This window comes from Ranitomeya variabilis, chromosome 2 (assembly GCF_051348905.1).
Source record: "Ranitomeya variabilis isolate aRanVar5 chromosome 2, aRanVar5.hap1, whole genome shotgun sequence".
Taxonomy (NCBI): domain Eukaryota; kingdom Metazoa; phylum Chordata; class Amphibia; order Anura; family Dendrobatidae; genus Ranitomeya; species Ranitomeya variabilis.
Window position 1 is genome coordinate 221,489,570 of NC_135233.1, and position 16,023 is coordinate 221,505,592.

The 16,023-nt window shown below is 46.1% G+C and overlaps 1 protein-coding gene across 4 annotated transcripts in view; it reads right to left on the minus strand.

The window, feature by feature from the left end:
* Nucleotides 1-2,007: 2,007 nt before the first annotated feature.
* EMD (emerin) overlaps nucleotides 2,008-16,023 on the minus strand; it is a 38,802-nt gene continuing 24,786 nt past the window's right edge. For all 4 annotated transcript variants that reach the window (XM_077283700.1, XM_077283701.1, XM_077283702.1 and 1 more), the window contains 3 exons: nucleotides 8,587-8,654; nucleotides 7,134-7,156; nucleotides 2,008-7,020 (listed from right to left, as the gene is read on the minus strand). In XM_077283700.1, the coding sequence (XP_077139815.1) occupies nucleotides 6,774-7,020; nucleotides 7,134-7,156; nucleotides 8,587-8,654 (338 nt within the window). In that variant the 3' untranslated portion in view covers nucleotides 2,008-6,773. The remainder of the gene's footprint in view (nucleotides 7,021-7,133; nucleotides 7,157-8,586; nucleotides 8,655-16,023) is intronic.

The window sequence follows — 16,023 nt, forward strand, 5'->3', positions numbered from 1 at the left end:
ATAGCAGTTAGCAGCATCATCTCTATCCGCAGGGTCCTGTGGCTTAAAGCCTGGAATGCGGACTCTGCATCAAAAAAGTCCCTCACAGGTCTTCCCTTCCACAGTTCTTGCCTATTTGGAGAACTAGACAAGATAATTTCCAATGCCACGGGTGGTGAAAGTACGCTTCTACCACAACAGAAGGCTAAGCGTACACCCCGTTGCACAGTTCCTTTTCACTCTTTTCGGAGGTTTCAACCACAGAGTAACCCCCGCCAGGACAAATCACCAACGTGTCAACAAAGGAAAGGACCCTCCTTTAAGCCCACTCCGACCTGGCGTTCAAGACGCCTCTCCAGGCCAGGCTCCAACAGATTCTCTTCAGCATGATGGGTCGCTCCCACCTGGGAAGTCTCCCAGGGTGGGCGGTCGTCTCCTTCAGTTTCGGGATGAGTGGATATCCGTAGTCGACAATGCCTGGTTCCGAGACGTCGTCTCCTACGGTTACAAAATAGAATTTTCTACTCTTCCTCAATCTCGCTTCGAGTCCAGTCCACCAAAAAAATCCCTCTTTCATTCCGGTTTTTTTTCAAGGTTATCGACTCCCTCCTCCATACCAGCGTTATAGTCTCCGTCCCCACACGAGAACGCTTCTTGGGTTTTTAATCCAATCTGTTCTTTGTTCCAAAGAAGGACGGCTCTTTTTGTCCCATTCTGGACCTCAAACTCCTGAACAGATATGCACGACTGCGACACTTCAAGATGGAGTCCCTCCGATCCGTGATAGCCTCCATGGAACCAAAGAAATTCCTCTGCTCCGTGGACATTCAAGATGCCTACCTGCACATTCCCATTTTTCAACCGCACCAGAAATTCCTTCGTTTCGCCATTCAGGGGTTTCACTTCCAGTTCACGGCACTGCCGTTCGGTTTGGCCCCCGCTCCTAGAGTTTTTACCAAAGTGAAGGCGACAGTGATGGCCATTCAACGCAGCAGGGGAATCCTCGTCATTCCCTATTTAGACAACAAACTCAAAGTTGCAACCTTCATGGAATGTCAAGAAATTCTGCAGTTCACCCTGGACGTTCTCCAGTCTTCTCTGATCCCGGTCCAATGTCTTGTGTTTTTGGGAATGCTCTTCGACACCACCCAAGCAAAGATCTTCCTACCCAAGGAAAAATCCCTAGCTCTCAGGGGCAGAATACGGTCTCTCAGATGCTCCTCTCCCCGCTCCCTCGGCTTCTGCATGAGCATATTGGGCAAGATGGTTGCTTCAATGGAAGCAGCTCCATTTGCGCATTTTCACACGCGCCCTCTCCAACTTTTCCTTCTGGCGAGATGGGACAATTTGATCTGTTTCCTGGATTGGATGGTCTCGATCCCACCACGGATAAAACAGTCCCTGATATAATGGGAGCGCTCTCAGTCGATTCATCTTGGGAAGTCCTTCCTTCCCTTGCACTGGAAGATCGTAACAACAGATGCCAGCCTTCTCGGCTGGGGAGCAGTGTTCCAAGACTTGATGGTCCAGGGTCGGTGGACACACCTTGATTTAACATGTCCCTTTTGTCACATTATTTTCAGAGGTACCATCATTTCTGTCCAGGCCTATTTCATGAGTTGTATTTTTTTTAAAAATTATGTGGAAGCATGGTTGAAAAGCAATGTGACTTTCATTTGTTCATTTTCATAGATCTTTGATTTATTATTACTTTTGTCAGATTCAAGTTATGTCTCTGACCATTGTGGGTTTTTCTGTCATTAAACGAGGAGTACCAACAATTTTGACCACGTGTGTAACTAGTGATCTTGGTGTGGTTTAGGATCAGTAGTAGCAATAAAGAATAAGCACAGCTTGGGGTCTCTCTATCCATGGTGGGGGAGGGGAGCGAGCGCTCATAAACCATACAATTCTTAAAATCAATTATATTTAGAAAGAGTGATCATTTTACAATTAGGTCATCCTGAACCACCAATGAGATTTAGGGAATATCTGTTTAAGACGCTGAAGACAACACAGATGTCATAATCAGTTGCAAAAATCTTATACAATTTATTGATTATACAGAATAACTAGAATGCAAGCAATTATTCTGACAAAGCAACCTTTATACATTAAGAAAATAATGTAATTAAGAGAACTCAATCACCCCCACCCCCCAAAAAAAGCTATTTATGAGTATGGGTTCAGACAGGGGCATCTTTCATGGTCCGTATACGTATTGCAATGCCTGAACTGACCACAGGTATAGACACATATGAGGTTGTAAATTTGGGTCTGGGCATTGTAGTGCATATACGGCCTGAAAATTAAGCCTGTCTGAACCTGGTCTCATACAGAGTAAAGAGGTGATGGCATGTGTGTAAATGTACATACTGTAATACCAGCTCTGCTTCACATTAATACAATAACTAACAAAGCTTGCATCATAGTATAGTTCAGATGTACAATGTGTCTGACAGTGAAAATGCAATAAAAAAAATTGTATGGGTGCACTTAATGTGAATTTGATTTACAATGGCAATCAGACATTAGCGATGTCTTCAGATTCCCGGAGGTTATATAGAAATGATGCATTGCATAAAAAAATCTAAACTATTTTAACTTTGTTTCCCAGATGATGATAATCTTGATTATATGTTGCACTGCTAGTCAGACCCTAAAAATATGTTCAGTTTGTCTGCTAAAAAAAAAAGACTAAAAGTCACTTTAAAAATGCCTGAAATACCTCTTTGCTGTTCATATGTGGAGTTTTTTGGTCATTTTTTTCTCAACACTTTAGGAAAAAGAATGTGCATGTCACTTCTTGAAAGTGGATACTGATGACATCTGCTCCAATCTAGGCACCGCCCGAAAAGACTGCAAAATACACTTCAGGAAAAAAAAATCATCCAACATGCTTTGAAACCAATCAAATCAAAACAACAACAGCAAAAAAAAAACAAAAAAAACACCTCCCCAAAAATGAGCGCTTCCTGAAACAATTTCCTCTTGAAAAAGTAAAAAAAAGCCTCCATGTGTTTAAAGCCTTTATCTACTTTCCAGCAGAAGATATTTACTGTGGACCTGAAGTGTCAAGAGATTGTAAGGCTATGTGCCCACGTTGCGGATTTCTGTGCGGATTTTTCCGCTCAGGTTTTACCTGCGGATTACCCGCGGATTTCCAGCATTTTTTGTGCGGATTTCACCTGTGTTTTAACACCTGCGGATTCCTATTGAGGAGCAGGTGTAAAACGCTGCGGAATCTGCACAAAGAATTGACATGCTGCGGTAAATAAACCGCAGCGTTTCCGCGTGGAATTTTCCACAGGATGTGCACTGCGGATTTTGTTTTCCATAGGTTTACATGGTACTGTACAACGCATGGAAAACTGCTGCGAATCTGCAGCGTCCAATCCACTGCGGATCCGCAGGCAAGTCCGCAACGTGTGCACATACCCTAAAGTGATACGCACAACAGTATTTACCACTGTGGATATCAATGCAAAGATGGTGAAGGGGAACCACAAATTTCACCCATCATACTGCACAAGGTGAAATTAGCGTTAACTTCACAGTGTACACTGACAGGCGGTAAATTTCAACTTTGCAGTTCTTGTCAATATTGTAAATCAATAGCCATCAAGTTAACTTGCTAGCCTTTGGCTGTGCATAAAACTTTCCTAGCTGGCATGGTATAATGGATATTGTATTTTAACAAGATATCCGAACAACAGCACATAACCCCAACCTATGTATACTGGTTATTAGCAGACAGCATACTCCACCCAATGTCCTGTATAATCAGCCTGGACAATAGAAAAGTCAGCGTCGTCCAAGCATTGTCATTTCCTTTTCAAGATAATATAATTACTTAACATGCAAAATTGTTACAAATCAATCATTAAAAAATAAAAAAATCATCCTTTTCCAAAATATTTTGATTGTTTTTATTAGTAAAATGCAATAAAGGGTACTTTATTTATATGACACACTTAAGAGAGGCTGTCAGACCAATCTTATTACTGAACCTAGTGGTACGACTCTAAAGGTCCTTGTACGAGAATAAAAATTATACATGTTTGGTAGTAATCCTATGAGCCAGCGCTGAGAAATCAAGCATGGAAACCACATGCAAATTAGCCTGGAAGTGCACTGGGGATGTGTTGATGTACTCAGGGTTCATGAACACACCTGTAATGCACTTCCACGTGGTTTCAAAGTTTTATTTCTCAGCGATGGCATCAGGACTGTGGAGTCAGTAAGCCAAACCATAGACTCCTCAATGTCGTGGACTTCCAACACCGACGCCACAGCACAGCCTCACTACGGAGCATATACATAAAGTGCAGCACAGATTCATCTCAACTAAAAGCAGGGATCCTTAGATCAGGAACACAACATACATTTATAGGACATTATGTAACTTTCCCAAATTCTTAGGAAAACATTTACAGCACATCCTTCACTGAACTACTAAACCCAATTTATAATATGTTTTAGGAGTCGGAGTCAGTCCATTTTATACTGACTCCAACACCACCAAAATGGACACCGACTCCACAGCCCTGGATGGCACAATGGATTACTGCAAAATAGCGATAATTTTTTATTGTTGCACGAAGGAGCCATTGCGCTAGTTTCAGAAATATAATCATCCCGAGAGATTCTCATTAAGGCTGGGGTCACACTTGCGAGTGCAATGTGAGAAATTCGCGCGAGTCACTCGCCTCAATACCCGACACAGCTGCTGGCACTTGGGACCGGAGTATGCGGCTGCATGTATTTCTATGCAGCTGAACGCTCCGTTCCTGAGTGCTGGCGGCAGTGCTGGGTATTGAGGCGAGAGACTCTTGCATTGCACTCGCAAGTGTGACCCCGGCCAAAGTTGTCCACACACAGTCTAAGGTTGATCAAAATTTCAACCAAAACTAATGCTTATAGGGTGATATTTAACAAAAAACTATTGTTTTAGCAAACCAATGATAGGTCATACTGTCATCATCTGGAAGGAAGTCTGCCATGTTTACATTTTTTGTGAAAAGAACATACCCATAAGAAAAGAAAGATCGTTTGTCCTATGCCTGGTGTTATTGAGCTCAAATAGCCAGTGGAAATGGTAATAATTAGTGATGAGCGAACGTGCTCGGATGTGTTATTCGAGTATCTTGGGCGTGCTCTGATAATATGTGCAGGTCTTGCGGTTGCATGATTTGCAGCTGTCAGACAGCCTCAACACATGTGGGGATTGCCTAACAAACAGGCAATCCCTGCATGTGTTCCGGCTGTCTAAGAGCAGCAAATCATGCAGCCGCAGAGACTCGAACATAATATAAAAGCACGTCCAAGATACTTGGATAACATGTTATCCGGGCACGTTTGCTCAACACTAGTAATAATGACAATAAGAACTATTATGGATGTGGCTTACATAGTAATGATCACCCTGAAGACAACAGTTGTTCAACCATCAACCTACTTTTGTCAAATGTGTATGGCCATCTATAAAAGATATCAGGTAAATTCAAATGAACAAACACAGAAAAAAATAGACCCCAGAAATAACTATGTACACTATTGTTTTTTTTATTTATTAGGAAATAGGAGTGCTATATAGGCTGCTTATATCCAAAGTAATAAGGGCCTTCACTCTTGCAGATGTGGCCAATAAACATATTATATGTTCAGCCATTTCTTTGAATGACTGGCTTGTAATGTAACGTCACCTGTAAAGATCACTGCAAGGGAAAAGTATAGCCAAGCAAAGTTAAGAGAGATCTGTGGAAATCTGTCTTAATAAGAAAACCCAGTGAATGTTTATTATTAGCAGAGTTATATCTTTGGTCTGGTCACCTGTAAAAATATATTTTTTTAGCAAGTAAAGAAACTACAAAAAAAAAAAATTGTAAAAAAAATACATTTAGAGTTCTTCCAAAACCAGTTCAGTTTAGGAGAATTGCAATAAACAATATTATTACACTGTCATATAATTCACTATGGTCGCACAAGTTTACATGTGACATGTAAAAATAATAGCGTGGCATGAATATGGACATGAAAAATTAAAAACTTACTAGCAAACTGGTATAATATGGTCATAATAGATTGCATCAATGGTTGGTCACAGTCACGACTTAAAGAATGACTGGACTCTTAGAAAAGTTTTGTCAGGAGTTTTGGTCAGTGTATGTAGGCACTGAGTGCTGAGAGAATTAAGGCCCTTATAGAAATAAGTTATTCTCCGAATAATTAGTGTGCAGACAAATATCACTACCAACATTCCCATGCACAGGAACACTCGGATGAGCGCCCTTCTGTTCTCTATGGGAGAGCTGATGCCAGACTACTCTGTCAATGGATTATCTAGTGGAGAAATAAAGGATTGTACATTGACATTAAACAGGCCACGTCATTCACTTCGCTAACATCATCTGGTGGAGAAGAGTCAAAAGGCCCCCATACACGTTATACTACAGATATCGACAAACTTTAGTCTAATGTGTATGGGTGCCTTAACTCATAGACCTTCATTTAAGCCTGCCTCCGAGGAGACCAACACTTGGCTGATTACTGGTTGTACCGACCAAATCTCACCCACAATCAAAACTTCTGACATGTCTCTCTGATGTGTCAAAAATGTTATAGTGCATTTACACTTTTGATCTGTCACAATAATCAATGGCACAGGATTTTGTATTATAATTTGAAGCACTCAATTTATATAAAAGAGTAAGTGAATCAAAGAAATGATAAATATTTTTTGTATGTATTGGACTGGCAATTGGTAATGTAATAAAGATGGCATACAAAAATGGTTACGGGCTCTCTTCAATAGCTTTGAAAGGGTTGTCATCCATCTGGAGTACATACATATACACCAAAAATGCAGCAAATAGGAAGAGCAGGAGAAGCTGCAACCACAGCGGAATGAAGCGTTTCACCGGCGTCTCTTCCTTCTGCTTGGGACGGATGGGCTTCCGTGGCTCCACTCCCTGAGAAAAGCTGGGCTGGTATCGTGACTGGGATACATTCTGGTACGTGTTTTCTTTACGGCTGAAACTTCTGTAACCGAGACAGGGCAAAAGTGAGCTACTTACTGATGATTCCTGGTTTTGGTGTACAAGTGCCATAGATGGAATATATAAAGTTAGATTATTTAGTAAAGACAGACCTACCTGTTTTGCAAATCATCTTTAGTCTGTAAAACAAATTATGGTATTTATTGGAAATGTGTCAATGACGACTTCATACTTTATATAATTACTAAGATTTTCACATAGTTGCAAGAGTAATTGGACATTATGAATACTTAAGATGTAGTCAGATGAGTGGATAAACCCTTTACGTGCAGGGAGAGGAATTATTCAGAGAGGTCAACTGCTTTGTAAACGGTCTTTTTGGGAAGAAAAAAATGTCATTCTACCCATTGATTGAGAATTTACGTTCTATTTAAGGTGTTTTGCAGCTGTTTAAAGGAGTTGTCTGGTCTTAAGCTACAAGTCTTAAGTCATGCTATGTGCCTGCAGACTTGTGAATCCTTACATCGCGAGCATTGTTCACTCGAAGGAGTCTCCAATGCCGGGAGGGGCGGGCGCGTGATTGCAAGTGTATTGAGCGATGCAGGACACGTCTAGTCGAAATTTGGACATAAGTATGCAAATCACACATACTTGAGTTCATATAATCGCCCGTTCCCAGCGAATCCTCGCAGTGCGCGCGATGTGAGGATTCACAAGTCTGCAGTCACAAAAATTGACTATAGCAAAACTAAAGAAATGAGCCAAGTACCCTGCGTTATTCACATGTACTATTTCTATATACTTACTTGCTGACTATAGGGCGTATGATCTCCTCATCACAACAAACCCTCTTTAGATATGAAGTGCATATGTGTAGCTGTTTGTTCGGATCAAGAGATCTGCAGTCAGGCCATTAAATAAGCAGCTTCATACCTACCTTTCGGGTTTATTATGCAAAAGTACAAAGTTATCTCCTGAGATCTCTCTGTTGGGATGTAGGCAGAAATTTTTTTATCTTTTATGTCTGTGGTTATGGAGGAGATTTATATCTTAGTATCAGGGCGCAGTCAGACGGTCGGCCATATAAATCAGACGGAGATTCACGGACTGGCCGGCAGCTCTCCTGACCCCGGCGTGACAGCCCCCCGGCTGATCTCCGTCCGATTTATATGGCCAACTGACTGCACCTTGAAGAAGAGAAAACAAAAAAAATATAAGCCCCAAATCTATCTAAAGAAACGTATACATGTGTTGCATATGGACCAAGATCTTCATGTACAGAGCAGATAACTTTTAATCCTGAATGTTAAGTTATCACATTTTTGGAAAACAAGCTGTCGCCCATGAATTTGACACACACAACCCCATAAATACACATAATAAACTAATGACTCAAGTAGAAAGTAAATCGAGAGAGAAGCACGGCTCCAGACACAATAAAGTCATGCATTTTTGGCTGGATCAATCAGGCCATAATATACCCAAATTTTATAGTTAAACATTGAGGTCGTTATGTTTAATTTTTCAGCTTTAAAACAGGTGTTCTATACATTAAATAATGGCAGGAAAATATAGTTAAAAGTTTTCATATCCAGCACTCCAGACTTACCCTCTGTTGAGCTTGTGGATAGTGATAGGTCTTGGTGTATTCTTCTTCTTCATATGTGTGATTATCACCTTTATTAGGAGAGAAAAATTAAGAATTGTACTAAAATAATGCATATTTATAAACTATATTATAGAAAAAAAGCCTGAACATATTTACAGCAAAGACTGTAAACAGAAACATATTCTGCAACCATGATTTGTTTGTCTGGAAATAAAGTGTCCCTCTGCTTCTAACGTGAATATAGAGCATGATCCTACAAAATAATAGCATTTCTAAATCCCTTTGATTATCCATTTGTGTTATCTCCAAGGTTTCCATCTCCAACGCTGTACAAGCACATTACCTGATTCTACTGTACAGCACTGGAGAATGAGACCTAGGAGACAGCACAGATTGTACAGCTGTAACCACTGTCAGGCATATTGTCAGCTTCACACACAGAGTGTGAACACATACACTTTTCTTTTTTTTTTGTCAAACTTGTGCGAGGTCTTGTATTTTGTGTGGTGAGCTGGTTTTATTAATACCATGTTGGCGTACATAAAACATTTTGAACAATATTTTTTTTGCATCTTTTGGGGAGGTGAAGTGACTGAAAAAATGGTACGGTATTTTTTTTTTACCTTTACAGACTTTACTAAATGGATTACTTAGTTTTATAGTGGCAGACTGAACAACTATGCATGTGGGAATGCAAAAAAAGAGATTCTGGTGCTCACTGGAAAATTGATTTCTCATAGCCTTCATTGGGGAAAACAGCTCCCATGTTTCCTGTGTCCCCCAATGAAGGGACTGAGAAAAGGAGATGTTTGGCTTGGGAGCTCTCATCTCCAGAGAAAAACACCAAACAATGAATGAGTTTCAAGGCTCCGAATTCACCTTTTTCAGACCACACCCTGGGGTGGAGATATGGTGAACAGCCTTCCCACCCACACTTTGGCTGAACTCAAAAACCCAGCCCTTAACATGGCGGATTAACCCTCTCAGCACTTAGTATGCTGGAGCATGTTTCCAGATTCACATCACTGAAGCTAACATCCTGAGTGACACAAATCTCCCCTCCAGTATTTTACCAGTAACCTTCTCACAGTAAAAGCATATTTTTGGTACTCGCCGTAAAAGCTTTTTATGTAGCCTTCATTGGGGGACACAAATCATGGGAGCTGTGTCCCTCAATGAGAGCTATCATAGATAGATTTTTTCGGTGAGTACCAAAAATATCCCTTTTCTCAGTTGCTTCATTGGGGGACACAGGAACTATGTCTCACAATGAAAGAACCGAGAAAAGGAGATTTTTGTGTACTCACCGTAAAATCTCTTTCTCTTAGCCTCTAATTGGGGGACACAGGACCATGGGTGTTATGCTGCTGTCCACTAGGAGGCGACACTATGCATAATCTGAAAAAGATTAACTGTGGCTCCTCCTGTGCAGTATACACCCCTGGACGGCATCAGCCTTCTCCAGTTTTGTGCAAAAGCAGTAAGAGGAACGTAACATGAATAACATAATTATGCCTGTAAGAAGGCAACTATGTACGAGCTCAAGAAAACAATATGAGAACTCAACAGTTACAACAGCCCGGAAAGGGCAACAGGGTGGGAGCTGTGTCCCCCAATTAGAGGCTAAGAGAAAGAGATTTTACGGTGAGTACACACAAATCTCCTTTACTCTGTCGCCTCATTGGGGGACACAGGACCATGGGACGTCCTAAAGCAGTCCCTGGGTGGGGAGCAATGGACGAATATTGTGCAGACAGGCCCGTACACTTAGGGCACCGCCGCCTGCAGGACACGTCTACCCAGGCTCGCGTCCGCTGAGGACTGGGTATGAACCCTGTAGTGTTTAGTAAACGTGTGTAAGCTAGTCCAAGTGGCCGCCTTACACACTTGTTGTGCCGAAGCCTGGTGCCGAATGGCCCAGGAGGCCCCTACCGCCCGTGTAGAGTGTGCCGTAATACCGGCTGGAAGAGGAGAATTCTTAAGGCGGTACGCCTCTTGTATGGTGGATTTGATCCACCTGGCAAGAGTAGCTTTGGAAGCTGGCATACCCTTGTGGCCGCCTTCCGGAAGGAGGAAAAGGGAATCAGACCTCCGGAAGGACGCAGTCCTAGACACGTATATACGCAAAGCCCTGACAAGGTCAAGCGTATGCAGAGCCTTCTCCACTCTATGAACCGGACAAAGGGATGGTAGTGAAATTTCCTCATTGAGGTGGAAGTCGGACACAACCTTCGGGAGGAAGGATGGGACCGTACGAAGAACTACCTTGTCCTGGTGAAATGCCAGGAAAGGCCGTCTGCAGGAGAGTGCTGTCAGTTCAGACACCCTGCGTAGCGAGGTGACTGCCACCAGGAAAACCACCTTCTGGGAAAGAAGGCGGAGCGGGACCTCCTTAAGAGGTTCGAAGGGTGGTTCCTGCAATGCTGTCAGGACCAGGTTGAGGTCCCACGTTTCTAGTGGTCGTCTGTAGGGGGGAACCAATCAGGAAACCCCCTGAAGGAAAGTCCTTACTTGCGGCTTGGTAGCAATGCGCTTTTGGAAAAGCACTGAGAGGGCTGACACCTGGCTCTTAAGCGAGCCCAATGACAGCCTGGCCTCCAGACCCGATTGGAGAAAACCAAGTACTTTGGGTATGGAATAAGGGAGTGGGATCTGGCCACGAGATTCGCACCAGGTAAAGAAAGCTTTCCAGGTACGGTAATAAATCTTGGCAGAGGCTGGTTTCCGTGCTCTGATCATGGTTCCAATGACATCTGCCGAGAGCCCTGCCTGGGTTAGAACCCAGGTCTCAAGGGCCACGCCGTCAAATTGAGAGCCCCTGAGTTCTGGTGGTAGAACGGCCCTTGTGATAGAAGATCGTGGCGGTCGGGGAGACGCCAAGGGGCGTCTGCTGTGAGTTGTACGATGTCGGCGTACCATGTGCGTCTGGGCCAGTCCGGTGCAATTAGGATGGTTGGAACTCCCTCTTGTTTGATCTTCCTCACCACTCTGGATATCAGGGGGAGAGGTGGAAAAATGTACAGAAGCTGGAACTGGGTCCAGTCCTGAACCAGAGCGTCTGCTCCGAGCGACCGCGAATCGTGTGTTCTGGCAATGAAGTTGGAGACCTTGGCATTGAAATGGGATGCCATTAGGTCCACATCCGGGGTCCCCCAGCGGAGACATATCTGTTGAAAAATTTCGGGATGGAGAGACCACTCTCCCGAGTCTATTCCTTGTCGGCTGAGGAAGTCTGCTTCCCAGTTGTCCACACCCGGAATGTGGACCGCCGAAAGAACCGACCCTGTGTCCTCCGCCCAGCGGAGGATATGTGACACTTCCCGCATCGCCTGGGTACTGCGGGTCCCCCCTTGATGATTCACATATGCCACAGCCGTGGCATTGTCCGACTGTATCCTGATGTGAGAGGCTGCCAGTAAGTGATGGAAGGCCCTCAATGCCAGTAGGATGGCACGAATTTCCAGGATGTTGATGGGCATGGTCGCTTCCGCTGGGGACCACTTGCCCTGTGCCCTGTGGTGTAGGTGCACCGCACCCCAACCCGTCAGGCTCGCGTCGGTGGTCAGGACCTTCCATTGACCTGAGAGAAAGGATTTCCCCTTTGCTAGCGAGGTTGGCTTGAGCCACCAGTGCAGGGACCTCCTGGTTGACGACGTTAGCTGGAACTCCCTGTCGAGAGAAAAGGGATTCCTGTCCCAGGACTTGAGAATGGCTAGTTGGAGAGGTCTGAGGTGAAACTGGGCAAATGGGACAGCTTCTATTGCCGCTACCATCTTGCCGAGGACTCTCATGGCAAACCGGAGAGATCGAGGCGGTTTGCGGAGGAGGGTGCGAACTGCTAGTCGCCAGGGCCTTGTCCTTGGGAAGGAGCACTAGACCCCTGGAGGTGTTGAATAACATTCCCAGGAAGGTCAGGGACTGACTCGGGGTTGGTCAGCCCATGCGACTGAGAGTATCGGTTGTGATTGAGACGCTGAGCTCGCAGTCCTTGAAGGTGGGAGCCTTGATGAGTAGATCGTCCAGGTATGGAACGACTACTATGCCTCTGGAGTGCAGGACGTCCATGGTGGCTGCCATGACCTTGGTGAACACTCTGGGAGCCGTGGCGAGTCCAAAGGGGAGAGCCACGAATTGGTAGTGGTCCTGGCCTATTGCGAACCTGAGAAACCTCTGATGGGCAGGTGCAATGGGTATATGCAGGTATGCGTCTTGTATGTCTATGGAGGCGAGATATTCTCCCTTCTCCATGGACGCAATGATGGACCGAAGGGACTCCATGCGGAAATGACGGACCCGTACATATTTGTTGAGCTGTTTTAGGTCTAGTATGGGCTGTACGCTGCCTCCTTTCTTGGGAACTACGAACAGATTGGAGTAGAACCCTCGGAAGCGGTCGGTCGTGGGTACCGGTACTATGACTCCTGATTGACAAAGCGAGGAGACCGCTTGGTGGTAGGCTCGAGCCTTGGCTGGCGGTTTTGGGGGGACAGAGAGGAAGAACAGGTCCGGTGGGTTGGAGGTGAAGTCTATTTTGTATCCGGAAGACACTAGTTCCGTGACCCACCTGTCTTCTGTAATAGGCAGCCAGACTTGATGAAAGAGCAAAAGTCGGCCGCCTACTGGTGTGGTGTCTTCCGGAGTCCGTGAGTCATGAGGAGGAGAAAGTCTGAGATTTTCCTTCTCTGGGCTTAGACTGGCCTGCTTTTGACTGCCAGGTCTTGTCCGACCTTTGCGTCGATCGTGAGTTGTCCCTGCGTGGGGAACGGTTACGATTTTGTACTGGACGTGAGACGGACCAGCCGGAGGAATTCCGAAAGGATCGGAATCGAGTTTGGTTACGCTTCTTGTAAGTGCGTTTAGGTTTCAGTTGGGGAAGAGAAGTACTCTTACCCCCTGTGGCGTTGGATATCATAGTGTCCAACTGTTTACCGAAAAGTCTCCCACTGAGGTAGGGGAGGTGCGTGAGGGACTTCTTTGAGGCTGCGTCCGCCTTCCATTCCCGCAGCCAGAGGATACGCCGAATCGTGATGGCGTTTGATGCTATCCCCGCGACTCCCCTTGCTGAATCCAGAGCTGCATGGAGCATGTAATCTGCTACAACAGCAATTTGAACCGCTTGGTCTGACAGTTCAGGAGCGGATGCTTGGAAGGCTTGTAAATTGTTTGCCCAGGCCAGGATGGCCTTGGCAGCCCAAACTGAGGCGAACGTGGGAGCCAGGGATGCCCCTGCTGCCTCGAAAATTGAACGAGCCATGCGTTCTACCTGCCGGTCTGCTGCGTCCCTTAGGGTTGAGCTATCTGGCAGTGAAAGGAGGGTCTGTGCTGCTAGCCTGGAGACTGGGGGATCCACTTCAGGTGGATCTGTCCATTCCTTGGTGTCCTTCTGTGGGAAGGGGTACCTCGCCTCCAGATATTTGCGATTAGCGTATTTTTTCTCAGGCTGTGAGAGCTGTTTTTTTTTTTTAAGGATCGCCTTAAACTCTGGGTGGTTAGAGAAAACCTTAGGCGGCTTCAGAGGTCCTTCAAAGGAAATCTGATGTTCTGGGGCCTCTGGTGGCGGATCAGAAATGTCCAGCACCCGATGGATGGACGATATTATGTCCTCAACTAGCGCTGTATTGCTAGGAGGCATTGGGATCAGGGACCCCTCCGTTTCTCTGTCTGAGTCAGAGTCGCAGATGCCTTCCGAATCCTGTGTATCACTGAGGCGTCCCTTGCTGGGTGAGCTGGGGAGGAGGCCTTCTCTGGTTGGGGATTGCGGAGATCTGCATTGTCTGTCCCTGGAATGGGACGGTCTAGATGACCTGGAGCAACGGTGTCTCTCCCTAGAGGGGGATGACCGTGTGCTATGGGATGACGCAGATGGACTTGATCTATGGATCCGCTTGCGTCGTGACCTAGACGTGGATGTGCCAGGGTCATCTTGTTCCTGAGTCAAGCTCTCCCCTTGCTGGGTAACGGTCATAGCCGGGGCATGACCCTGCAGAGCCTGAAGCAATGTGGAAGTTAGGTTATCTATAGACTGCGTCATAGATTGCGATATCTGAGTAGCCCATTCCGGTGTGGCATTAGACACCGAGGCATTGGCAGGGGCTTCTTGAGGCTGTGACAGTAGTTTGTATACAGTTCTGACAATGCGGGTACGTGCTACTACTGGGGAGAGCGGTCCCGCAGGCTGTGCAGAATGCATAATAGCAGTTCTGCCTGGTTCTCTTAGACCTTGAGCCTGGCATAGTGCACAGAGTGCAGAAGTGCTGCCAGCAGATGGACCTTACAGGGGTAGAGAACCTACAGGGGAGCCTTATAGGTAATATGGATTCACAGCTGAGTAAAGATAACCCAGCTGTGATCTTACCCCACCAGTGTACCCCTAGGTCCAGCGCCGAAAATCCACAGTGCTGTGCCCCCCGGAGACTGGCTGCCTGGTCCTGCAGACCGGGAGATGCAGGGTTAATCTGCAGCCGAAAATGGCTGCAGAGACAGAGGAGAGAGGAGGAGAAGGGGGCGGAGAGCTGGAAAAAGGCGGCAAGGCTATAAAAAACCCGCCCTTTCTGTCTCGATCCGCCCCTTGTATGACACTGTAGAGTGTCATATTTGTCATCCGGGGGGCGGAGAGGAGGCTGCTGCTTCAGCTAGGCCGAAGCCGGGGCCTAAATTAGATGCCTGAGGCCCAGAAGGGCTCCAGGCCGGCGCGAAAGTCCGGGAGGGGGTTGGATCTGAACCGGACCCCTCCGGATTTGAAGGCAGGATGGCGGTGGGGCTATAAGCGGAAGGGGGAGCCCGGCTGGGGTCCCCCTGAGGCAGTATAGAGCTGGTGCTGCCGCAGAGACAGGGACGCAGGGAGCCCTGTGTCTGTATGTGCCATGCCTGCCTGCACTCCCCCCAGCCCCAACAGGAGCCCGCAGCTGGGCTGGGGTCCCTGGATGCAGGCGCAGTGTGCTGGCCCATTGCTGGGAGCTGTAGGATGCTGCCTGTACAGGCCCTACCTGAGGTGTCTCAACCTAATACCCCCAGAGGGGGATAGGGAGGGTGCTTTTGTCACACCTTCAGGGGCCTTTATCCTCGCCTCGACCTCAACCCAGAAACCAAAAGGAATTGGGGAAGGAGGGGGGTCTCGACTTCGAACCAACACCCGAGGGGTTGGGGAAGGAGCAGCTTGGGGAATAGCCATCTCAACTTCAACTGGGCACCCCATAATAGGGGGCCGAGGAAGGAGCCATGCCGGGGGTCTCACAGGAGACCCTCTTTTCTTCATCTGTAATCCCGTTGGAAAACGGGAAACGGAGTAAAAATCTTTAGGTGTGCCTCCTTTGCGACACTAAGCAAAAACTGGAGAAGGCTGATGCCGTCCAGGGGTGTATACTGCACAGGAGGAGCCACAGTTAATCTTTTTCAGATTATGCATAGTGTCGCCTCCTAGTGGACAGCAGCATAACA